We start from the raw sequence: 25007 nt of genomic DNA, 5'->3' as shown, positions 1-25007 counted from the left end.
TTTCCAATCTGAATTTGTCTAGCTTCAGTTCCAGCCATTGGATAATCTTACCTTTCTCTGCTGGATTGAAGAGCCCATTATTAAATATTTGTTCCTCATGTAGGTACCTATAGACTGCAAACAAGTCACTCCTTAATTTTCTCTTTGTTAAACTAAATGGATTCAAGGAGCTCAATCTATAACTATTTGGCATGTTTTCTAATCCTTTAATCATTCTCGTAGCTCTTCTCTGAAACCTCTCCAATTTATCAACATCCTTCTTGAATGCTGGGTACCAGAACTGGACACAGCATTCCAGCCTCAGTCACAAGAGCATTAATTTTTCTTATTGGTTAATAAATGCAGAAGAAAATGAACTGTCAGAAGCTGCTTTGCATAATACAAGTGAGAGCACAAATAGGAGGGACTCTGTATGTTAAGCAAGGGAGCACTGATCAGTGTGCAGTTGGAATTCTGTGTTTGAGCAGGTGCTCTCAAGTGTATCTAACAGCATTCCTGATGCATTCTTTGAAAATTTAGCCTTTATGGTCCATTTCGGAGATTGGCCATACACTGTACAGATAAGCCTGCAGCAACTTTTCTAATGCTCAACAATATACCATTGTATTACATATTTTGCCAACCCTGCCAAGACTAACTAAATCACTACATCTATACTAAGCAAATATGCAAAAATTCTTCTAACAGAAACACAAGTGCAAAACCCCTTTCCTTTCTTAAAATCAGAAACTTTTTTCCTTAAAAGTGTATTTTCTATGTTTTATAATTGTTTTCAAAATTAAACCATTGGTTTTTCAATACAAATGTTCTCTGTTAAAAATGTGGACAAAAAATTATCAACAGTCAAGTAATGCTGCTTCACAATATCATGCCAGTTGACTTTTCTTCATTTTTTTTATCATCTTCATCTGCATCAACATGGCTGCTAATTATGGGCTGAATCCTGAAAATTTAGGCCATTCTACTCTACAGAGATTACAGTGGCATAGCTCTGGTGCCATAGCTATGCCAGCACAGACATGTATATAGACACAGCCTATAGCAACCGGAAGAAGTTTTTCCATCCCTGTAGGAACACCATCTCCCCAAGCGATGGTAGCTAGGGACTTGTCTACACTCAAAATGCTACAGTGGCACTGCTACTGCCCTGCACCACTGTAGCTCTTCAGTGCAATTTTCTCATTGGCGTAGGTAATCCGCCTCCCTGAGAGGCAGTAGGTAGGTCAACAGAAGCAGTCTTCCATCGACCTAGCACTGTCTACATAAACGTTAGGCTGGCTTAACTACGCAGCTCAGGGGTGTGGATTTTTTACATCCCTAAGCAATGCAGTTAAGCCAACTTAATTTTCTAGTGTAGATCAGGGCTGACGCCTAAACAGTCGTTACACACTCACACCAATCAATCAATGGAAGTACTCATATGAGAAAGGGTTTGAAGGCTCATGACTTATATCAATGTGACGGCACATAAAGTGGGGGGCACACGACCTTTGTAAAGTAAGAAGAGTATTCTTGTATAGCCAACTATATTTTTGATCTACTGAAATGTCACTACGCAGATACAGTATAATTGAGGTGGGGGGGGTGGTTAGAAGTAATGTGCCCCTTCTTGTGCAGTAAAGAAATTAAAGCTTTCAGGTTTGTCAGGACACTATGTAATGGTATGAGCTCGCTCAAATCTTGTTATAGTCAAGTTAAAACCCCATGGAGATTGACAGGTCTGAATACACCTTTCAATTAGCATAACTGTAAATATAAGCCCCCACTTAAGACAACGAGTATGTGAACTCACCCAGGAGCTTTTGTTGAATACTGTTTTAGACAGGGCTGGGGGTGGGGAGAAGGCAGAACAAAAGAAAAAAGTGGGATAAGCACAGGAGACAGAGAGAGAGCCTGAAGAAACAGCTGAAAGAAGTTGACCCTGGAAGATATATGGGGAGACGTTTTGGGGTCAGGGGTGCAGACTAAAAGTACTCTTGGTGCTGTGAGCAAAAGAAGCTGTTTTCTGCTATTTGATTCCTTCTGCATTCAGAGACACAGGACTTTGTACAATCCTTGTAAACAAACTAAACTGCATCAGAGAAGTACCTATTACCCTTTCTCCTCCTAACTGGACCAACCAACTAAACGCTGATTTTTTGAGTAGCTCGGGTCAAAAAGGGGAAGAGTAGTGCCTTGCAGTCTATTTGAAATATATTGATTCTCAAAGGTTTTGTAAGCAATGGTGGAATACAGTACTTAGATTATATTTTACTTATTCTAGGACCCTACCAAGTTAAAATAAAAAAGTAAAATAATATGAAACAAGATCCTGCATTATTTCACTTACTCACATATCCCTGAGAGGTGTTTATACACACACATACACACACAGTTAGCAAATGTGCAGACCCTAAGAACAAGAAAGTTTTTACATCTCTGCACCTTCAGAAGCTAATTCACTCCAGCTAATATTTCTTCAAAGGGAACTTTTGTCCATATGATGTACATTTTAAACTTTTTGTTGCCTTTTCACAGAAAATGAAAAGCATGGGTCTGAAACTTAAATAGATCTGGAAAACTTAAATGATGTGTTTTATGTTTCCAAATTGCTGGGAAAAGATTACATTCCTCATGTACTACAGACTTCTATTCAAGTTTTTCTTTAGAGACTACATATGAATAAATGAAATCTACTAAAATATACCAGATACAAAGCCTTGCATAATGACAGGTTTCAGAGTAGCAGCCCTGTTAGTCTGTATCCGCAAAAAGAAAAGGAGTACTTGTGGCACCTTAGAGACTAACAAATTTATTTGAGCATAAGCTTTGGTGAGCTACAGCTCGCTCACGAAAACTTATGCTCAAATAAATTTGTTAGTCTCTAAGGTGCCACAAGCACTCCTTTTCTTTTTACCAAGTACAAAGGATCAGATAACTTCTGAGAACACCATTTGTACAAACAGAAGGCTTCCCACAACACAGAAGGATAAAGGATTAATCACAACATATATAAAAGACCACAGACATTTGTGCTTCAGTTCTACTGACAGTACATAAAAAGTAGATTTGATTTAGGACTCTGAAATCCATTGGTTTCTTCTGCAGTCTTCTTAGTACCTATCTCCATTGGAAGAATTGGTGGTAATGCTGGTTGCCATTGATACCAGCTCAGGCTTTTCCAGCAAGACTATACAATAAGAGATACAGGGGAGTAGGTAATGTTAATTATTTCATTCCCGATCAAGGTTAACTGCTTAAAGAAGTCCTCTACCACATGTTCCACACTTGGACAATTGAAATTCAGAGAGGTGGCATTTTTTGTGGCTGGGTCCTTAGTGATGTGTACTTGCATCGCATTTAATTTGAATTCTACAAATTCCACCATCCTCTCAAATCAGACAATAATCCAGATGGAAATTCTCATATATAATACAGAAAAGGAAATGGATTTTCTTTAGCTTGTTAGCAGTTCATTAAAAATGTGCAGTCACTTTAGAGTGCCAGGGTATGTTTACCTATTCCATATTTTTGATAAGTAGATCTATCTTTAAGCCTTTTCTAAGTTATTGTACCTCTCTTGCATACTTTCTAAACTCAATACTGTTTTTATGTCTGATGGCTATGAATACAATATCTGCAATGCATTCTAGCATTTGTTTTCACTTCTGTAACAATGCAATGCAATTAAACATCAGTTACTAATACTGAAAGAAGAAACATAACTGCAGAAAAAGTCAGTGGTAAATTCACTCACACCTGTGTGGCAAGCTGTTCATGACTAATAACAATGGCATCCCTGAGTGCTAACTAAATATCAGTTTGTTGAAAGAAACCAGACACCAAGTTTAGCCAATGCCTGTCAAAACTGTCCTGAGGTTTTGTTTTATTAACTTTACTGTATGTACAAAACTCTATAGCTGTCTAAGCAACACCTGTAACAGACCCTTTTTTTCCAATGCATATCAAAGGTACCACCAGATCTCTCCCATTTCAGGGAGTTCCCTCGTTTGGGGGGGTTTATTTTAAGACAGCTGGGACAGTCGCTCCATGTGATCAATGATACCTTGTGTCAATGATCCACTGAAAAGTCTTTTCTTTTCTTTTTTTTTACCTTCCACCTCCCCCTTGCAGCCCATGTGTCAGCCTCTGCCCTGCACTTCTTTGCCACGATTGCCGAGAGGCACCGCACACAGCGCCGTGTCACTTACCAGTTGCATGCCACAGACAAAGATCAGCGTGCACCTGCCGCTGCAATAACCCATGGTTTCCAAGAGCCCTCGCCACGTAGAGCCCAACTTGATCCAATCAGATGGCGGGAGAGGCCAGGCACACCTGAGCGGGGCTCCGGGGGCTTTCGCCTGCTGCCGCCGCCGCCAGCGCGTCCCGGGAAATGACAGGCATTAGGACCCGCTGCGCCGGGTTAGCAGCCGCTGCTACCTTCGCTCTCCCTGTGCACCACGGAGCGAGCCTCCAGCGAGCGCGTCGGCGGCAGCGCAGGGGGCAATGCTGCGCCAGGTGCCAGCAGGAGCAGCCGCGCTGTGCCGCGAAGCCCCAGAGGCATCTGGGCTTCAAAGCCTGCCCCCCAGCTCAGCTCGCAAAGCCTCCAGGGCGGCGGCGGGGCCGAGCTCAGTTCATGCTGGGCAGCAGCGCGCCCCCTTCCTCCTCCTCTGTCCCAGCCGGGTCTCGGGCAGCGCCAGCAGCGGCCGCCCCTCTGCTGGGAGGCTTAGCCGGGTCTCCCGACTCCCCTGGGCGAAGGCTTCAGCGGCTCCATGCGGCGCCGGCCGGGCTCCCCGCGCAGCAGCAGCGGGAGGAGAGCGTGGCACGGAGCTGGCGGCGGCTGCTCAGCGGCATGGCACGGGGCTGGCTCGCAAGGTGGGGGCTGCTGCTGCTCTTGCCTGCTCCAGCGCAGCCCGGCTGAGGCGCGGGGAAGGGAGGAGGGGTGCCCGCTCCCCTCAGGGCTCGGGCTCTGCAACAGACTTTGCTGCTCCCCACCCCACCCCAGCCAGCCAGCCAGCCAGCCAGCCAGCCAGCGAGCGGTGAAATCTTCACTTCCCCGAGCTCCCCCTGCCCGCGCAGCCGGGCGGCCTTGGCGGTGGGCGGTGGCGGGAGCTGCTGTGGCTGCCACACGCGCTCTGGCGGCAGATGCTGGGGAGGAGGGGGCTGCTCTTTGGGTCAGGTACCGGGGCGGGCGGAGGTGCCGGCTGCGGTGGGGACGCGGCTCCTCTCCGGGAGCCGCGGGGGCACTTGAGGCTGCGAGGTCCCCGCTCGGCCAGACCCCCGCCCCCGCTCCCATTTTTGGAAGGGGCGGCGGCGGCTGCCGCTCAGAGAGCGAGCGAGGGACTGGGCGCGGGAGGAGCTCTCTGCTGCCGCCTGCCGGGGCACCGCGGGAGGAACGGCGCGAAACGCGGGCAGTGCCACGGGGGGGCACCTGGCTGGGACCTGGCCCTCGGCGCCTCCGCCCCACGCCGCCCAGGAGCGCGTCCCAGGTCCCTGCAGAAAGAGAAACCGCTTCCCTTGGGGCCCCCAGTTCTCCTTGCTCAAAAGCGATGGAAGGGATGAGCGGAGGGAAGCCCAGGGGAAGGTTGACTGGAAGGTGACTTGTGGGGGGCGGCTGTTGGAAAGAGGAGAGGGGCTTGGGAAATGGGGAGTGGGTTGAATGGTGAGGCAGATCTGGTGGAGGGAGCAAAAGAATGGGAAATCTTTCCTGAACCTCCTCCCCCCACACGCACACTTCCAACACACACACACACACACACACTGCCAAGCTCATCATCAGAAGCAAGCGCCCCACAGATCAGGGCACATCAACTGAAAGCAGCACCAGATCCTGCCAGAACAGATGCAGGATCTGCAGATATATCTCCACTGCTGCAATGATCGACATCTCCCTGCACAACACACGTTTCAAGCTCCATGGATTCATACACATGCCTCTCACAACGTGTGGTGTAGCCCTAGTAGCAACTATGTGGGTGAAACCAGACAATCACTATGATCTCAAATGAACTCACAGGAAAATGATAAAAGACAACAACACCCTGTCCCCTATGGGTGAACACTTTTCACAAAGTGATTATTCCATATCTGACTTGTCAGTCCTCATCCTGAAAGGAAATCTGCACAACACTTTCAAAAGATGAGTCTAGGAGTTTAAATTCACAACTTTGCTAGACACTAAAAGATATCGTCTTAATAAAGACACTGGACTTATGGTTTATTATAACTATCTGTAACCCACTAACTCCCTTTTTTTGTCCTATGACTGGAGGGGTGTTAACAGGCCACTTTACCTTGAATGGTCCCTTAGAATGTGTGCTTATGGTAAAGAATATTTCAATCTTGTATTTAGCTATGACACTCTGGGTACCTTTCCCAGACCTGTAGAAGAGCTCTGTGTAGCTCAGAGGTTTGTCTTTTTCACCAACAGAAGGTGGTCTAATAAGAGATATTACCTCACCCACCTTGTCTCTCCAATATCCTGGAACTGATACAGCTATAAGCGCACTGCATACAACTTCTGATGTTACTCAAAATTGCTTCAAGACTGTTGGAAGAGATAAATTCAGTGTCTTGTGAAGCACTATGGAAAATATTTGCATTGGCTGGTGTGTTCCAGTCTTTTTGATTTCCAAGGTGTCCAAAATATGTGGGTAAAGTTTGTGGGGGAAATTACAGCATTATGTCATTTAAACTATCTAGTATCTGTAAGACTGCAAAGCCATTTACCTGCTGTGTCATCAGAAACACTTGACACAATGTTCCAGGGAGGTCACTCTTTTGGCTGAGTTACTGATTAATGATGTTGTTTTAGCAATTATACCAACAATTATGAATGGCAGGAATCTCACTAGGTTTACTAATCAAATTTAGACAGTGACTTGCACAATGGACATGCAGTGCCACTGGATACTCACTGTGAATGAATGCCTCACTCCAGAAAAAAGAAAAAGAGTACTTGTGGCACCTTAGAGAATAACAAATTTATTTGAGCATAAGCTCTCATGAGCTACAGCTCACTTCATCGGATGCATGCAGTGGAAAATACAGTGGGGAGATTTTATGTACACAGAGAACATGAAACAATGGCTGTTACCATACACACTGTAAGGAGAGTGATCAGGTAAGGTGAGCTATTACCAGCAGGAGAAAAAAAATCCTTTTGTAATGATAATCAAGGTGGGCCGTTTCCAGCAGTTGACAAGAATGTGTGAGGAACAGTGGGGTGGGGGGGAATAAACATGGGGAAATAGTTTTACTTTGTGTAATGACACATCCACTCCCAGTCTTTATTCAAGCCTAAAGTTAATGGTGTCCAGTTTGCAAATTAATGCCAATTCAACAGTTTCTCGTTGGTGTCTGTTTCTGAAGTTTTTTTGTTGAAGAATTGCCACTTTTAGGTCTGTAATCGAGTGACCAGAGAGATTGAAGTGTTCTCCGATTAGTTTTTGAATGTTATAATTCTTGACGTCTGATTTGTATCCGTTTATTCTTTTACGTAGAGACTGTCCAGTTTGGCCAATGTACATGGCAGAGGAGCATTGCTGGCACATGATGGCATATATCACATTGGTAGATGTGCAGGTAAACGAACCTCTGATAGTGTGGCTGATGTGATTAGGCCCTATGACGGTGTTCCCTGAATAGACATGTGGACACAAGGGCTTTGTTGCAAGAATAGGTTCCTGGGTTAGTGTTTTTGTTGTGTGGTTGCTGGTGAGTATTTGCTTCATGTTGGGGGGCTGTCTGTAAGCAAGGACTGCCCTGTCTCCCAAGATCTGTGAGAGTGATGGGTCGTCCTTCAGGATAGGTTGTAGATCTTTGATGATGCGTTGGAGAGGTTTTAATTGGGGGCTGAAGGTAATGGCTAGTGGCGTTCTGTTATTTTCTTTGTTGGGCCTGTCCTGTAGTAGGTAACTTCTGGGTACTCTTCTGGCTCTGTCAGTCTGTTTCTTCACTTCAGCAGGTGGGTACTGTAGTTGTAAGAATGCTTGATAGAGATCTTGTAGGTGTTTGTCTCTGTCTGAGGGGTTGGAGCAAATGCGGTTGTATCGTAGAGCTTGGCTGTAGACAATGGATTGTGCAGTGTGGTCTGGATTAAAACTGGAGGCATGTAGGTAGGAAAAGCTGTCAGTAGGTTTCTGGTATAGGATGGTGTTTATGTGACCATCGCTTATGAGCACTGTAGTGTCCAGAAAGTGGGTCTCTTGTGTGAGCACTATCAAAGCCTAAATCTACAAGCCTGCTGAGATCATATGTGTCTGTAATAGTAACCTTGAGTGAGTCCTGACACCTCATTCAGTCATAGAGCTTAAGGCCAGAGGGGACCACTAGATCATCTAGTCTGATCTCCTGTATATCATAAGCCACCACCCAGCAGCTGCACACTAAACCCAACAACAGAAATTAAACCAAAGTAAATGAGACCCACGAGAGTCTCTAGACTGTTATGTGCCATAGACAGAGAATAGGAAGGACCGAGGTGCACCAGTGCTCAAGATCCTTGCAATGGCGGGGAAATTATTTAGTGAGATATATCCAGATAATCCTTACAAGTAACCCTGTCACAGGGTTCACTCCACTCACTGCTGTGACACCTTTTTGTGCCTCATCTGGGGATTATCTCACCACTGGTTTTATGTCTCTTCTTGCAGTTCCCTAGACCCCAATTGTCCCAATCTCTCACACAGGGGCTTCTCTTACTCTCTGTGAGCTGCAGCACTTCCTCTTCATGGCTTGGCCTTCCAGCCAGGTCACTATAGTCTCCCCACTTCTGGGGTATCCAAGTATCTCCAAATAAACTGCCTCAGGCAGTCTTCAAAGTCCACTGCCTTGTCCATGCCACTCCCAGTGGCTGGTAGGGGAACCCAGGCCCACTCTCTACGATGGGTTTCAGTCTAGGGACCCTACAATCAGCAGCTAAGGGCCCTGTGGTCTCATCCTTGCTGCAGTTCTCGCTAGACTTTTTCCTGCATCTTTCTCTCAATCCCAAGATTGACTGCTAACTCACTCCCCCTGCAGCCTCTTTCTGCCCTCCTCTCCCTGGCTTTATACAAGCCTAGCCTTTTCCTGCCAGTCTGGGATTTAGGTTCAGTTAGCACTGTATATCCAGCCTACACTTCACCCATGTGCAGCTCATCCTGTCAAGTAGCCCCCTTCTGAGCCATTTTAACTTCTTCAGGAGTGCTGTCACGTGAACTCCCCATCACAGACCTGTACCCACACACTACAGAGGAAGGCACTCCCCACCCCCAAGGTCATTGCCAATCTGGTGTGGGGGGAAATTCCTTCACAACCCCACTTTTGGCAATCAGTTGGACTCTGAGCATATGAGCAAGAACCAGCCAGCCAAGCACCTGAGAGAGGGAATGCTCAGAGCTCTGGCCAGCCCTACCCAGTGTCCCATGTCCAGTCACCTGTCATGTAACTGGGCTCATAACCCAGTCAACCTCAAACCAAGTCAACAGAAGTACTATAGGGCAAGAAACTAAAACAGAAGAAACATTTCAACAAGAAGCTCAAACTTTTACTCCCACTGCAAGTGATAGACCCTGTCCAGTTCTGAACACAAAATTGCTGGCAGCCTGTCAAAGTAACAGCTATACCATCCACAATGTCATATGGTATAACTGCCACTGAGGATCAGCCATGCGGGGAAAAGAAGACATCTAAACAAAACCAAAAAGTCAGATTGGTTCTTGAGGACACCCAGCATGCTATTGATGGTGCTGACAGAAGTAACACATACTTGCCAGTCACTGATAAAAAGACACCAAGAACAGCAAACAGGCTCCAGGTTGAAAATCCACCTCCGCAGCTGAGGAAGTCACTGCAGAAAGAGCTATTTGGAGAACAAGAAGAGGCCATGTGATCAGAATGCCATGGAGATTCAGAGACAGTTATTACAAATGCCCAGCAAGAAGCAGAATAGTTCTCATCTACCAGAGAACTCTGGTTGTCTACCTTGAGCACCGCCCTTGACATCTCCATGTGTGTGTTTTATTAACTGATGTCATTGATTTGTACTTGTTGTTTTGGTTCATATTATGTTTGATTTTAATTTGGTTTTCTTTTTAATAGAGACAATGCAACAGAAGCTCCTGGAATTGCTGGAGACTGACCATTGTCATGTGATGGGGTAGTAACCTTTGTGACCCTAGCCCAAGACAGATGACTGGGAGACAGTTACCTCTTACTAGAACTCCTGTGTGTTACACATTTATTACATGGTAAATTTTTTACAATGAAAATGATAACAGAGCCCAGACAGAGTACAGTCCTTCATGGAGCTCTGTACCTTTCACTTCCTACCCCTCCTTTATTACAGTTCCCTCCTTCCCCTGATTCTTCTGTTTCCATCTGTCTCCGTTGCTCTGTTTTCCCACTTCCCCTTTTCTCCCACCTCTGCTTCTTCACCCCCTTTGCCCTTATCTTGTTCTATCCATTCCATGTTAATCCTCTGTGCTTCTTTCCATGCCATTTAACTCCCTTGGATCATTCTCCTTCTTGCCTTCTCCACATTCCCCTGGAGCCTGCTTCTTCCCCAGGAGCTCTGTAGCCTGTTGCTCCCTGAACCACCACGCTAGAGCCTACTCTCTGCCTCTGCAGCCATTCCCCTCCATTTCTGCCCCAGCTGCTCTCCACCAGCAGTTGCACTGAGGAGGAAAGAAAATCAGCTAGCAGAGCAGAAAAAAAGAATATAAACATGCCAGTTCAACTGTATGTTTTAGCTTTGGATGACTTGCTTGAAATCCTTATGTCTGTCTCATCTTGTGAGTATTCTTGAATCCTTGGGGCACTGCTGTGCAGTCAGATGAGTAGTTAAGGTCAAGTGAAGATCACATGACCTATGTATTTATTACAGAATCTCTCTAGTTTTCTGCAAACAGCATGGGGATTCCTGTTCTCATGCAAGCTGGGATTTGAAGAGCTAGGCACATGTCCCTCCTTCCTAACCAATGCCAGTCAAATATTGTTAATGATGTTGACCTTTAAATTGTCCTCCGGAGGGAGTCTGTTAACCCTCACTGAGATGGTTGTGAAGAGTTCACACCTCTTTTAGCTATGTAGTCTGTAACAGACTTGGCACAGCATAGGTTTGCTGTTGTTTCATCTTTGGAAGGTTTTTCCTTACAATCATAAAATATTATTTCAAAAAATAAAAAAGCTTATGCTCTGATGAACCTCATGGAGTGAGGGCGGACTATATCCTTGGCCCCCATCCCCATATCTAACATCGTGAGGCTCACTTTTGTGCACTTTACATTAGCCAGGGTGGAGCTAGTCTGAAAGAGCTGTAGAGCAGACACTCCGGTCTTTCCGCAGGCCAGTTTGGATCCATTCTATGGCCCATGTGGTTTGGTATGCAGAAAAGTCAGCTGTGCACATATGTACAGTGTATTTGTTTCTTTGGTTCAAAACATAATTAACTTAGGATCTGTTGTGTGTATTCAGCAAGCAGTTTTCAAATGCTTAGATCAAAACTGATTTCCTTGGAAACTAGGCTGGAGACTGCTTCTCACTGAAGATCGTACCACACAAAACGTTAACTTTCAGACATCAGTGATTCCACTGAAAGGTTCGTAATATAAAAATGATCACAAGGGGGAGGGAGGAGTGTGTTCTTTCCCCACTCTCCTTGCTCTAAGAAATAGCTTAACTGATTATACTCATATTCCCAAAAATCATCTATGGTCATGGGCAAAGACTAGGGCTGTCAATTAATGGCAGTTAACTTATGCGATTAACTCAAAAAAATTAATTGCTATTAAATTGCACTTACAACAATAGAATACCAATTAAAAATTATTAAATATTTTGAATGTTTTTCTACATTTCCAATATTGCTTTTAATTACAATACAGAATATAAAGTGCACAGTTTTCACTTTATATATTATTATTTTGATTACAAATATATGCACTGTAAAAATGATAAACAAAAGAAATTGTATTTTTCAGTTCATCTCATACAAGTACTGAAGTGCTTTATTGTGAAAGTGTAACTTACAAATGGAGATTTTTTTTGGTTACATAACTGCACTCAAAAACAAACAGTGTAAAATGTTAGAGCCTACAAGTGCACTCAGTCCTACTTCTTATTCTGCCAATAGCTAAGACAAACAAGTTTGTTTACATTGACGGGAGATAATGCTGCCTGCTTCTTATTTACAATGTCACCTGAAAGTGAGGACAGGCGTTCGCATAGCACTTTTGTAGCCGGCATTGCAAGGTATTTACATGACAGATATGCTAAACATTCGTATGCCCTTTCATGCTTTGGCCACCAGTCCAGAGGACATGCTTCCATGCTGATGATGCTCGTTAAAAAAAAAAAAGTCTCAATTAAATTTGTGACTGTACTCTTTGTGCAAGAATTGTATGTCTCCTGCTCTGTTTTACCCGCATTCTGCCATATATGTCATGTTATAGCAGCCTTGGATGATGACCCAGCACATGTTCGTTTTAAGAACAGTTTCACAGCAGATTTGACAAAACGCAAAGAAGGTACCAATGTGAGATTTCTAAGGATAGCTACAGCACTCGACCCAAGGTTTAAGAATCGGAAGTGCTGTCCAAAATCTGAGAGGGACGAGGTGTGTAGCATGCTTTTAGAAGTATTAAAAGAGCAATGCTCTGATGCGGAAACTATAGAACCCAAACCACCAAAAAAGGAAATCAACCTTCTGGTGGTGGCGGCATCTGACTCAGATGATGAAAATGAACATGCGTCAGTCCGCATTGCTTTGGATCATTATCAAAGAGAACCCATCATCAGCATGGAAGCATGTCCTCTGGAATGTCCTCTGGTTGAAGCACGAGGGACATATGAATGTTTAGTGCATCTGGCATGTAAATATCTTGCAATGCCAGTTACAACAGTACCAGGTGCATGCCTGCTCTCACTTTCAGGTGACATTGTAAACAAGAAGCAGGCAGCATTATCTCCTGCAAATTGTAACCAACCTTGTTTGTCTGAGTGATTGGCGGACCAAGAAGTAGGACTGAGTGGACTTGTAGTCTCTGTCATGGGAAAATTAACCACTCATTGTGTTTGGATCAGAACAAAGCCTGAGGCTCCTTTATTCAAGCATGCGCATACAGGGAGAGTCAGCCGGAGCTGCTCTGGCGTAAACAGAAAATACAGGAGTTTATATAGCTGAAAACCACAATTGGTCAAGCACACTTCCACCAAGGGAGCTTTCCCTTATTTGGCATACAATCTGAGCCTTAACAGTAGTTTTGCCTTATTTGGAATATTTTTCTGTTATTGACAGGTTGTTCTTTGTGGTTAATGGGTCTTTCTTAATTTCTAGCTCTTAGGGTTACATTTCTTAAGCTATGCTGTTGCAATTGCCCTACAATGGAATATTCCTCACTCTTTTCTTATGCTCTATATGCACAGTTAGCTCGACAAAAGTTTTAGGCCTACTTGGGAAGTTTAGGCCTACTTGGGTCCACTGAATTTTTCCTCCACAGCTCTAAAGTTTTATATTGTTTTATTTTTGAATGCAGCTTTTTTTTTTTTTTTTACATAATTCTACATTTGTAAGTTCAACTTTCATGATAAAGAGATTGCACTACAGTACTGGTACGAGGTGAATTGAAAAATATAGTTTTTTGTTTTTTACAGTGCAAATGTTTGCAATCAAAAATAAATATAAAGTGAGCACTGTACACTTTGTATTCTGTGTTGTAATTGAAATTAATATATTTTAAAATGTAGTAAGCAAACAATAGAATACCATTTATTTTAAATATTTTTGGATAACAGCATGACTAATCGCGCAATTAATCGTGATTAATTTTTTTATTCGTGTGATTAATCGCTTGACAGCCCTAGCAAAGACCAAGCTGGGGAGATGTCAGCCCAAATGGTGAATCTTCCAGGTGAATGAACAGAAACAGAATTTTGCTACTTTACATTGGTTACTATTTTCCTTAGTAATATGTCCAGACATGTATATCACAAGCAATTTTGCAAATGTACACAACATTCCATCTATATCTAAACATGCCCATCCATTAACATGTCTATACAGTCTGACACAAGTCTAGGTAAATCAATATAGATACCTGTCCACTATACTTGTCCTAGTTTCAAACTAGTTTTGGCAATATATAAAAAGCAGTAGTGGTGGTGGGAGAAGGAAATGTCACTTCAGTTTCACTAACACACTTGTTAAAATCATAGACCTTTTATGTATTACCAGGGGATGGGAAAAATGAGGAGAAAAAACAAATGTTATACATAACAGAAAATTATTCTAAGCTTAAATACCTTTCACCAAGAACTCTATTGAAACCTGAAAGGCTGTAGTAATTTTAAACTATTTTTTTAACCTCATCCCTACCATGAAGATTGAATGTCAAGCACTCTTTTTCCCTCCTGCAGGATTTCAAGACTTGATTGCCCAAATGACAGTTTACTTATTTTACTGTCACATACTTTTTTGAAATGCCATAACACGTTGATTACAGGTTTCACATTTTGCATAGTGACAAAATCATCTGTCATATAACAGACTGATGCCTGAAATCCATTTCACGAAGAAGCAGTTTCTATTGAAATTAATGCTATTCAGAGCATTGCAATGGATTTAAATATGTAAGTTTCTTAAGCAAGGCTCTGTTTTAGCTAAATGGCAAGAGCTATATTATCCCACTATGCATGGAATCAAAGCTTGTAAAATTCATCACATTAACTTGCCAGAGGCTGATCCAAAGGATGAGTGGGATCATTCCATCAGTGAAACAAAGAGGCAGTGCTCTGGTGTGAAGCCAAGTGACACTCCCAGCTGTTGCAGAGAGTAAGGTGTTTGCTGCCTGTCACTAGACCTTCTTTGGGGAATCCCATCAGCATATGACCTAGAATTTAAAGTCTCCTCATACCACACTCTGGCTGCTGGGAGGAAAAAAAAATGAGCTTTTTCTTTCCTCTGCCACCTAGAACCATTTGGCTGTTGGGAGTAGGGTTCCACTACTCTGGCCTTACACCTACCTTCTGACTAATGTAATGGGGATTTTCTATTAAACCACTTCTTGCCCAACCTGCAGGTTTTGATGAACATATAAAGTTCTTTATAGTAATAAGAATAGTGTGTTTAACATGTGACATCCTTACCTACCTTACCTTTTCTTGATTTTGAGCAATCAGGCTTTTGTAAGTGATGTGATAGGTAAACTACATTGTTGTTACTTAGCAATCTTAGCTGGTTTCTGAAATAACTTTTTTGTTGTGGGAATTTGTTGTGTAGGTTTTGTTTTGTTTTTACCACACAGAAGAAAAATGTGTGTTTAACTGACAATACAGGTTTGAAAATGGTAAGGAAATGGAATGAAATAGAGCACCAGATTATTAGATTATATTGAAGGAGTGAGTGGTGCTTCCCAAGAAGTTAATGGCTCCCATGGAGACCTCGATGCACACCTGGCAATCTACATATATTTACTAGGTAGGTAACTCGACCATGTATGCCTGCACCACACAGCATACCAACATTCAGAATGCTGGCAAAGAGTCATAGTAAGTTAACTGCTAGACCCACTTCTAGAGCCTAATCTGTTTGGTATTACAGCTAGGGCCTGATCCAAAGTCCACTGGAGTCAATGGAAAAACTCCTGCTAAATTCAGTGGGCTTTGGAGCAGGCCCCTGAATGCATACATTATTAGACTGCTGTGCCTCAAAGTGAGTCCCTAAACCTGTCTGTGCCTTAGTCAGCACATTTGAAAGATATAGCAAATAATAATGCTTTCCATTAAACTAGGTCTTTTCCATTTGTAGCTCTTAAAGCATTATACAAAAATGGGTGAGCATTATTGGTCCCCTGTTTCACCTCATCTAAGTGCAGAGATTTGAAGCAATTTGTATGAGAGACACTTTAAATAACCCATATTTTACTCACTAGACCAAAGGATTCAAGATGAGGTTTGTTACTAGGTCTGTTATAATCCTCCTCTATAGCCTTTGGCAAGTCATTTAAACATTCTGGTTCTCAGTTATCTCATTGAAAAGAAAGCAGTTTAGTATGTCATGATCTGTTTTCCATAAAAACATGTGGCAAGAATAGACTGATACCTTTTCTGATCAGATTACAAGTTTGGTTGATAAAGTTAACAGTGTTGCTGTAATATACTTAAACTTCTGTAAGTTATTTGACATGGTACCATGCAACATTTTGATTGAGAAACTGGAGTGATACAAAATTAACATTGCACACATTACAAAACTGGCTAACTGGTAGGTCTGAAAATGTAATTTTGAACAGGGAATTATTGTGGAGCAGGTGTGCATCTAGAAGAATTCCACAGGGACTGGTTTGTGGCTCTACACTATATATATATATTTGGTGAATTAATGATAATATTTGAAGAAAACGAAAAGATTGGGGTAAATAAGGAAGAGGATAAGTCATTGACACAGAGCAATCTAGGTCACTTCATTGTGTAGACACAAGCAAACAATATGTGTTTCAGTATGGCCAAATGTAAAGTCATACATCTAGGAACAAAGAATGCAGGCCATAATTACTGGATGGGGAACTGTAGTCTGGGAAGCAGTGACTCTGAAAAGGACTTGGGGGTTGTGGTGGATAATCAGTTGAAGATGAGCTCCCAGTGCAACACTGTGGCCAAAAGGGCTAATGTGATCCTTGGTTCTATAAACAGGGGAATCTCAAGAAGGAGTAGGGAGGTTATCTCACTCCTGTATTCGATAATATTTACTTTGTATGTAACAAGAACGCTACTGGTTTACTGTAATCTGCTGTCCACAATTCAAGAATACTGATAAATCAGAGAGTTCAGAGAAAAGCCAGAAAAATAATTAAAAGATTGGGAAAAAATGCCTTATGAGAGGAGCTCAATCTTTTTATCTTAACAAAGAGAAGGTTAAAGGGTAACTTGATTACAGTCTATAAATACCTGTATGGGGAACAACCCCCCCTCCCCACCCCCCAGAGTAATAAAGGACTCTTCAATCTGGCAGGCAAAGGTCTCACAAGATCCAAAGGCTGGAATTTGAAGCTAGGCAAGTTCAGACTGGAAATAAGCCACACTTTTTAGACAGTTAGTTAACCATTGGAACACCTGACCTAGGGATTGTGGCGGATTCTCCATCACTGGAAAATTTTAAATCAATATTGGATGTTTTTCTAAAATATATATAACCATCATCATGGAAAAATCCCAAAGGGATGTGACCTCCTTGCAGATCGAGTGCCACCTGGATCTCAAGGTGGCCTGGCTGGATGTTCAGCTTATGGCCATCACTAGCAATCTCATGCCACGAAAGCATTTGGCACTCATGTGATTTCCAGCCATATACTGATTCAGTTTTAGCAGCTTGCTTGGTAAGGGCCATTATCAGAATAGAAGACCAACGAATTCTAAAATATATAAGATCTAGTTCAAACACCAGTTAGTTCAGGGAAGTCCTATCATCTGTCCCTTCCACAGAAAGAATTAGATGGTCACAATGGTCCCTTCTGGATTTATAATATATGAATTATATTATACTGTTTTAATTCTTTATCAATTAAGTCTTGTACCATCTGTTCCATTATTTAGCTCAGAATTGATGTCAGGCTGCCAGGTCTATAATTACCTGGATTATTCCATTTAAATGTTGGCACAACATTCACTTTCCCCCAGTCCCTTGGAACTTCCCCAGAGTTCAAAGGCTTATTGAAAAAAATCAACATTAATGGTCCAGATAGCTCTTTGGCCAGTTCTTTAAAACTCTTGGATGCAAGTTATCTGGGCATGCTGATTTGAAAATGTCTGACTTTGGTAGATGCCGTTCAACATCCTCCTGAGTTACTATTGGAATGGAAAGAATTTCTTCATCATCATATGATTGACTATACCATCTGGCTTTTTTCCCAAATGTAAAACAGAAATATTTATTAATCACTTCTGCCTTTTCTGCATTATTATTGTAAATTCTACCATTTCTGTGTAGCAGTGGACAAATGCCATTGTTATGATTCCTTTTGTTCCTAGTATATATTTAATAAACTCTATTGTTCTTCATTCTACTGGCTATAGATTGCTCCTTGTGTCCTTTTGCTTCCTTTATCAATTTTCTATCATTTCTAGCCTCTACTTTATATTAATTGGTATCAGCATCTCTCCCCGCACCATTTGTTATATATCTTTAAAAAGTTTTTATAGCTACTTCCATTTCCCCTCTAAGCCAAACATTTTTAAACCAGTGTAGCCTTTTTAACTGTGGTTATTTGGGCATCTAGTACAATGTTCCTAAACAGTTCTCAATTTTCATTCACATTTTTGTTTAAATTCTGTCTCCGACCTGATTTAGTTCATAATTGTTTTCAGCTTTGCAAAGATGACCATTTTAAAGCACCAAGTCTATATATTACTGATTTGGACCTTATTCAATTTGCACATAACAGATGTGTCATATTCACTTGCACCTAAGCAACCACTAAGTTTTAGTTCTGTGATCAATTCCTTTTTGTCTGTCAAGATCTGGTCTATTATATAACTGGATGCAACCCTTTTTGAGTTAGAAATTTGTCATTTAAAATTGTTAGGAATTCTGAGGATATTTTAGTACTGACAGCTTGAGACCTCCAGTATATGTCACTCAGATTGAAGTCCACCATGATAACACAGCTTCCCTCCCACCATAGTTAGGTGCTTAAGGAGATGGTCATCCTGTTCTCTAGTATGATTTGGTGGTCTGTAGCAGACACCCGTCTATGTTAGGACATTGATCAATAAGCATTCAAAAATCAATTGCCAAGTCTGAGTTGTCAGTGGCTTGGAAATAGGTAATGTCACTGTTGACCTAGTGTGCTATTCCCTCTCCCCTTTTGACCAATCAAACTTTCTTCCTAAATAGGTTGAGACTGCTGATTTTAACATTCCATTCATGCAACTTCCCACCAAGTTTCAGGATCACCAAATAAGTTGAATTTATGCTCATAAGTGAGCAATTCCAACTACTCTTTCATTACCTAGGCTCCTAGCAGAGCTGTACAGGCAATTAAAGAATTTCATCCTTTGGAGCTTTGATTAATTTTGTTCTGAGCTTCTTGTTTTTTGTGTTAACCAAGTGCTCATTAGTTCCCCCTTTTCACCCTCCCCATTTGTTGTTAGTTTAACATAAGGTTGCCACTGAGACACAGAAAGAGCGAGACACTGAACTGCTTGACCCTCTTTTTCCCTTCTCAGGTGCCTGCACAGTAGCAGACTGACACCCCTATGCACCCCTCATGAAGGCAGCAGTGCAGGTGGAGGCTGGGCACAAATGGTGGTTCAAGTCTTCTTTGCCTCTTACCTTCCTATGACCCTCCTATACCCACCCCCTCCCAGGAGCCTCAGCCCCTGAGGGAGTCCCCGATACCATCCCTTCTAGAAGCTCTTGACTTCCCCATCTTGGTCCTCACTACTTACCTCACCCTTGGGTCCATCCCACTCCCCAGTGTTGAGAGGTGCTGCCACAGCTTCAGCAGATTGAGGGCCTGGCATATGGAATGGGACCAGGGTGCTGCACTGGCCATGCTCCCCTCTCAACCATGTGACATGAGCGTGCTGGTAGTTACAAGATCGCTGTGCGGCCGCTGCCATCCATGCACATAGCTCAAGAGGGAATGTTGATGCTGTGGAAAAAGACAGGCACATTTTCACCAGCAATTTGCAACCAGCAAAGCACTATAAAAACTGGCCAGACCAGTTAAAATCCAGCCAGCTGGCAAGCCTAGTTTAAACACTCTGACTAGTTTAGCCAGCCTGTCCCCTAGAAGACTGGTTTCTCCTCTACTGAGATGGAGGTCATCCAAACTGCACAGCCCTGTCTTATAATCCAACGCTTTGTACCACGTTGTCATAAGGTCCCTCCCCAGATAGAAGAGCTTTGAAGAGGCCAGCTGCGAGAAGCCAGCTTGGGTCCCAACTGGTTACAACTGGACCTGGATACCCCAGCCAGGCATTGAACCTTCAAGTAGCGTGGCTGGAGGGCCAGGCCACAGAAGACCCAGGCAGACGTAACCAAAAAGAGGAGGTGACTGGGAAAAGACCCTGCAACCCTGTACCAAGCCACAAAGGGGTGTGAGCCAGTGAGCTGCTTCTGTGCATGTCCCGTGAAGCAGCATAATTAGGGCCATTATGCACCATCACCAGTGGATTCTTGTCCACTGACTTCAGAAGCCATTTTAGTCACATCTTGTGTGTTAGCTTCGGCAAGACAGCACACCATACTGTTGTCCACTTATCCCTTGCAGCATGTCCTTTCTATTCTGCTTAGTATAGAATTCCCAAAAAAGGATTATCTGTCTTCCTTGGATTTTCATTTTCTTCACAGGTATCTGGCATACAGGATTTGAAAGGGGATTTAAATATAGATATAGTAGTAAGAAGCCATTTGTGAGCTAGAGACAGACAAAAATGTTAGAGAAAAATTTCAGATCAGTAATTTTTAGTGACCTATAACTCAAAAAACAGTGTGATGAATTTTCTTCAGTCTTTACAGAACCATTCTCCTTTTCTTTTAGAGTAAAATACAGGAATGTTCAAGTCAAACAATTTACGAGGTCAACATTTCAGGGGAGAGGCATAAATAAGTTCTTATAATAGAAGCTGGTTGCAATCATAACTTTGGAGCGGCTACTACCTTCTCATAATACTTGTGAAGTAAACTTCTCAACTGGTAACACTAACTGGTAACACAGTGAGCTATGGAATCGCAGCAAGCTTTGATCCCTCATCAGGATTCTTTTGTCTTTGAAGAATAGACTCCTCTAATGTCAAAATGATCAGATCTGCTGAGACCCGCTATCTTGACTTTAATTTCTTTTAGAGACTCATGGAATATTTGAACCATTGCATGAATCTTCTCATATCCCCATTCCCCTCTGCATCCATGGGATACCTGCTTTAACCTCTTAATTTTAGTCTCTCCCTCATTCAAATCACTCCTCAAAACTAATTTCTGACATTCTCTTTACAGGATGCAAGCATAACTCCCTCCTCTTGAACCATTAAGCTGTACACAAGCCTACACTGAGTAAACACTAGATACTGCCTTTGCCTTTTTTTCAGTCATTCTTTAACATTTATTTCAGGTTTTTCGGTTACTTTAACAGATTCTTTCAAAGTGATCTTATGTGCATTTTTCTTCAGCAGTGGCAGGTATCAGTACTGTCTAATCTGCTGCAATTAATACTCTTTCCAATTTTTCATGTCCTGCCTTAAGGTTAGATTTGAACTAGAAAGGTTTGTCAATTACTGCAGCCACCAGAGCTGAGCCTTTATTAGAGTAGTTTCTATCTAGTTATCAATAATTCCATGGGATTTTGACACAATTTCTGATTCTTTAGCACTTCCTTTATGGCTCCTTCCCTTCTCTTGATACAAATTTTACTGAAGTTCCAGTGTATGCATCCCCAATTGCTATCCTCTCTAGAGGCAGCCATCCTCAGGTGAGGATGTCTCATTTTTAGTAGCCTCAGAATCACCTAGTTGTCTCCATTTTCCATAACTATATCAAGATGCATTTGTGCATAACAGAGTAGCCCCTATCAGCAGGGGAGAGACTTTAAAGACTCTCCCATCCCAGGATTCAGAGAGCTAGCTATATTATAATATTCTTCACATATGTACTGTATGGAATATTATTATATCAGTGCCTCAGTATGCTAGGTGCTCTACAAACAAAGGCAGACAGTCACTGCCTTGAAGAGACTTCAGATGAATTTAGCCAGGAAGGGATTATAGCAGTAATTTTAATTTCACCAGTATTTCCCATTATAATACCCCTGAAATATTTAAGATACCTCAACAGGCCTTTAAAGTTCATTTAAAGGCTGAGACTAACTGAGTATTAATGGCAAAGGCTGGAGAACAGATTATTGATTGGTAAGGATGAAAGGTGCAATACTATTTCTAATATCTTCTTGTGTTATACACCACAGAATTTTCATTCAGTCTGGACCCTGGAATTATTTTGTCAAAGCCTGGTGTGTTCTTTCACTAATGAAGAAGATTCCATTTCATCAGGTAGTCCTTAGTACCACCACTCTTCTTCTTCTTCTCCTCCTCCCCTCCCCCCACCCCCTCCCGGATCGGCAACCTTTGGCACGTGGCCCATCAGGGAAATCCGCTGGCGGACCAGGACAGTTTGTTTACCTGCAGTGTCCACAGATTTGTCCGATCACAGCTCCCACTGGCCATGGTTCGCCATTCCAGGCCAAAGGGGGCTGTGGGAAGTGGTGTGGGCTGAGGGATGTGCTGATCGCTGTTTCCTGCAGCCCCCATTGGCCTGGAATGGCGAATCGCGGCCAGTGGGAGCTGTAATCAGCCTAACCTGTGGACGCTGCAGGTAAACAAAGCAGATTTCCCTGACGGGCTGCGTGTGAAAGGTTGCCAATCCCTGGCTTAGCCGAATGGTTGGCCAGAGCGATCGTTCACCATTTGGTCTGTTTCTATGCAGCTGCAGAGGCTTGACGGGCCAAGAGTCCAGTGCAGGAACAGATTTGATCCACCCATGTAGTAAGGGTGCCTCTGGGCATCCTCCACCCCTCAGTTGGTGGAACTTTCTCTTCTCTCATTCTATTCATAGAATCATAGAATAACAGAGTTGGAAGGGACCTCTGGAGACCATCTAGTCCAACCCCCTGCCCAGAGCAGGACCAATCCCAACTAAATCATCCCAGCCAGGGCTTTGTCAAGCCTGACCTTAAAAACTTCTAAGGAAGGGGATTCCACCACCTAACACATTCCAGTGTTTCACCACCTTCCTACTGAAAAACTTTTTCTTAATATCCAACCTAAATCTCCCCCACTGCAACTTGAGACCATTACTCCTTGTCCTGTTATCTGCTATCACTGAGAATAGTCTAGATCCATCTCTTTGGATCCACCTTTCAGGTAGTTAAAATCCCCCCTCGTTCTTCCCTTCCGTAGACTAAACAATCCCAGTTCCCTTAGCCTCTCCTCATAAGTCATGTGTTCCAGACCCCTAATCATTTTTGTTGCTCTTCACTGGACTCTCTCCAATTTTTCCACATCCTTCTTGTAGTGTGGGGCCCAAAACTGGACACAGTACTCCAGATGAGGCCTCACCAGTGTTGAATAGAGGGGAACGATCATGTCCGTCGATCTGCTGGAATGCCCTTACTTATACACCCCAAAATGTCATTGGCCTTCTTGGCAACAAGGGCACACTGTTGACTCATATTCAGCTTCTCGTCCACTGTCACCCCTAGGTCCTTCTCTGCAGAACTGCTGCCTAGCCATTCGGTCCCTAGTCTGTAGCGATGCATTGGATTCTTCCATCCTAAGTGCAGGACTCTGCACTTGTCCTTGTTGAACCTCATCAGATTTCTTTTGGCCCAATCCTCCAATTTGTCTACATCCCTCTGTATCCTATCCCTACCCTCCAGCGTATCTACCACTCCTCCCAGTTTTGTGTCATCCACAAACTTGCTGAGGGTGCAATCCACACCATCCTCCAGATCATTAATGAAGATATTGAACAAAACCAGCCCCAGGACCAACCCTTGGGGCACTCCGCTAGATACCGGCTGCCAGCTAGACATGGAGCCATTGATCACTACCCGTTGAGCCTGACAATCTAGCCACCTTTCTACCCACCTTGTAGTGCATTCATCCAGCCTATACTTCTTTAACTTGCTGGCAAGAATACTGTGGGAGAACATGTCAAAAGCTTTGCTAAAGTCGAGGAATAATACGTCCACTGCTTTCCCTTCATCCACAAAACCAGTTATCTCATCATAGAAGGCAATTAGATTAGTCAGACATGACTTGCCCTTGGTGAATCCATGCTGACTGTTCCTGATCACTTTCCTCTTGTCTAAGTGCTTCAGAACTGATTCCTTGAGGACATGCTCCATGATTTTTCCAGGGACTGAGGTGAGGCTGACCGGCCTGTAGTTCCCAGGATCCTCCTTCTTCCCTTTTTTAAAGATTGGCACTACGTTAGCTTTTTTCCAGTCTTCCAGGACTTCCCCCGATTGCCATGAGTTTTCAAAGATAATGGCCAATGGCTCTGCAATCACATCCGCCAATTCCTTTAGCACTCTCGGATGCAACGCATCCAGCCCCATAGACTTGTGCACATCTGTGGAAAATACAGAAGATGTTTTTATACACACAGACCATGAAAAAATGGGTATTTATCACTACAAAAGGTTCTCTCCCCCCACCCCGCTCTCCTGCTGGTAATAGCTTATCTAAAGTGATCACTCTCCTTACAATGTGTATGATAATCAAGGTGGGCCATTTCCAGCACAAATCCAGGTTTTCTCCCCCTGCCCCCCCCCCAACAGGAGAGTGGGTTTGTTGGGGGGGGGTGGGGAGAAAACCTGGATTTGTGCTGGAAATGGCCCACCTTGATTTTCTCCCCCCCCAAAAAACAGGAGAGTGGGTTTGTTGGGGTGGGGGGGGTGGGGAGAAAACCTGGATTTGTGCTAAAAATGGCCCACCTTGATTTTCTCCCCCCCCCAAAAACAGGAGAGTGGGTTTGTTGGGGTGGGGGGGGGGTGGGGAGAAAACCTGGATTTGTGCTGGAAATGGCCCACCTTGATTTTCTCCCCCCCCCAAAAAACAGGAGAGTGGGTTTGTTGGGGTGGGGGGGGTGGGGAGAAAACCTGGATTTGTGCTGAAAATGGCCCACCTTGATTATCATACACATTGTAAGGAGAGTGATCACTTTAGATAAGCTATTACCAGCAGGAGAGCGGGGTGGGGGGAGAGAAAACCTTTTGTAGTGATAAACACCCATTTTTTCATGGTCTGTGTGTATAAAAACATCTTCTGTATTTTCCACAGTGTGCATCCAATGAAGTGAGCTGTAGCTCATGAAAGCTTATGCTCAAATAAATTGGTTAGTCTCTAAGGTGCCACAAATACTCCTTTTCTTTTTACATGTTAACCTGTTTCCTTTAATGCTCACTATCTGTAGAGCCTGCTACTGTTGTTGGACTTCCTTCACTTTGCTTCTCCCCACTTGCTAAAATCCATTCTATTTCCCAAACTTTTTG

The 25007-nt window shown here is 43.2% G+C and overlaps 1 protein-coding gene across 7 annotated transcripts in view; it reads right to left on the bottom strand.

Annotated features, from left to right (window-relative positions):
• NKAIN2 (sodium/potassium transporting ATPase interacting 2) overlaps positions 1–5280 on the bottom strand; it is a gene marked incomplete at its 3' end in the record, with an annotated part of 793559 nt that extends 788279 nt beyond the window's left edge. For 2 of the 7 annotated variants that reach the window (XM_084624340.1, XM_084624343.1), the window contains exon 1: positions 4191–5272. In XM_084624340.1, coding sequence (XP_084480466.1) covers positions 4191–4244 — 54 coding nt within the window. In that variant the 5' untranslated portion in view covers positions 4245–5272. Of the gene's footprint in view, positions 1–4190 lie in introns of all 7 variants that reach the window. The other 5 variants (XM_084624348.1, XM_084624345.1, XM_084624347.1 and 2 more) reach the window with 5 other exon arrangements.
• Positions 5281–25007: the final 19727 nt, after the last annotated feature.

This window comes from Lepidochelys olivacea (assembly GCF_965140295.1).
Source record: "Lepidochelys olivacea isolate rLepOli2 genome assembly, chromosome: 3".
In the NCBI taxonomy this organism is placed as follows: Eukaryota; Metazoa; Chordata; order Testudines; family Cheloniidae; genus Lepidochelys; species Lepidochelys olivacea.
The sequence above is the reverse complement of the archived record's forward strand: the minus strand, read 5'-3'. Positions and strand labels throughout refer to the sequence as shown.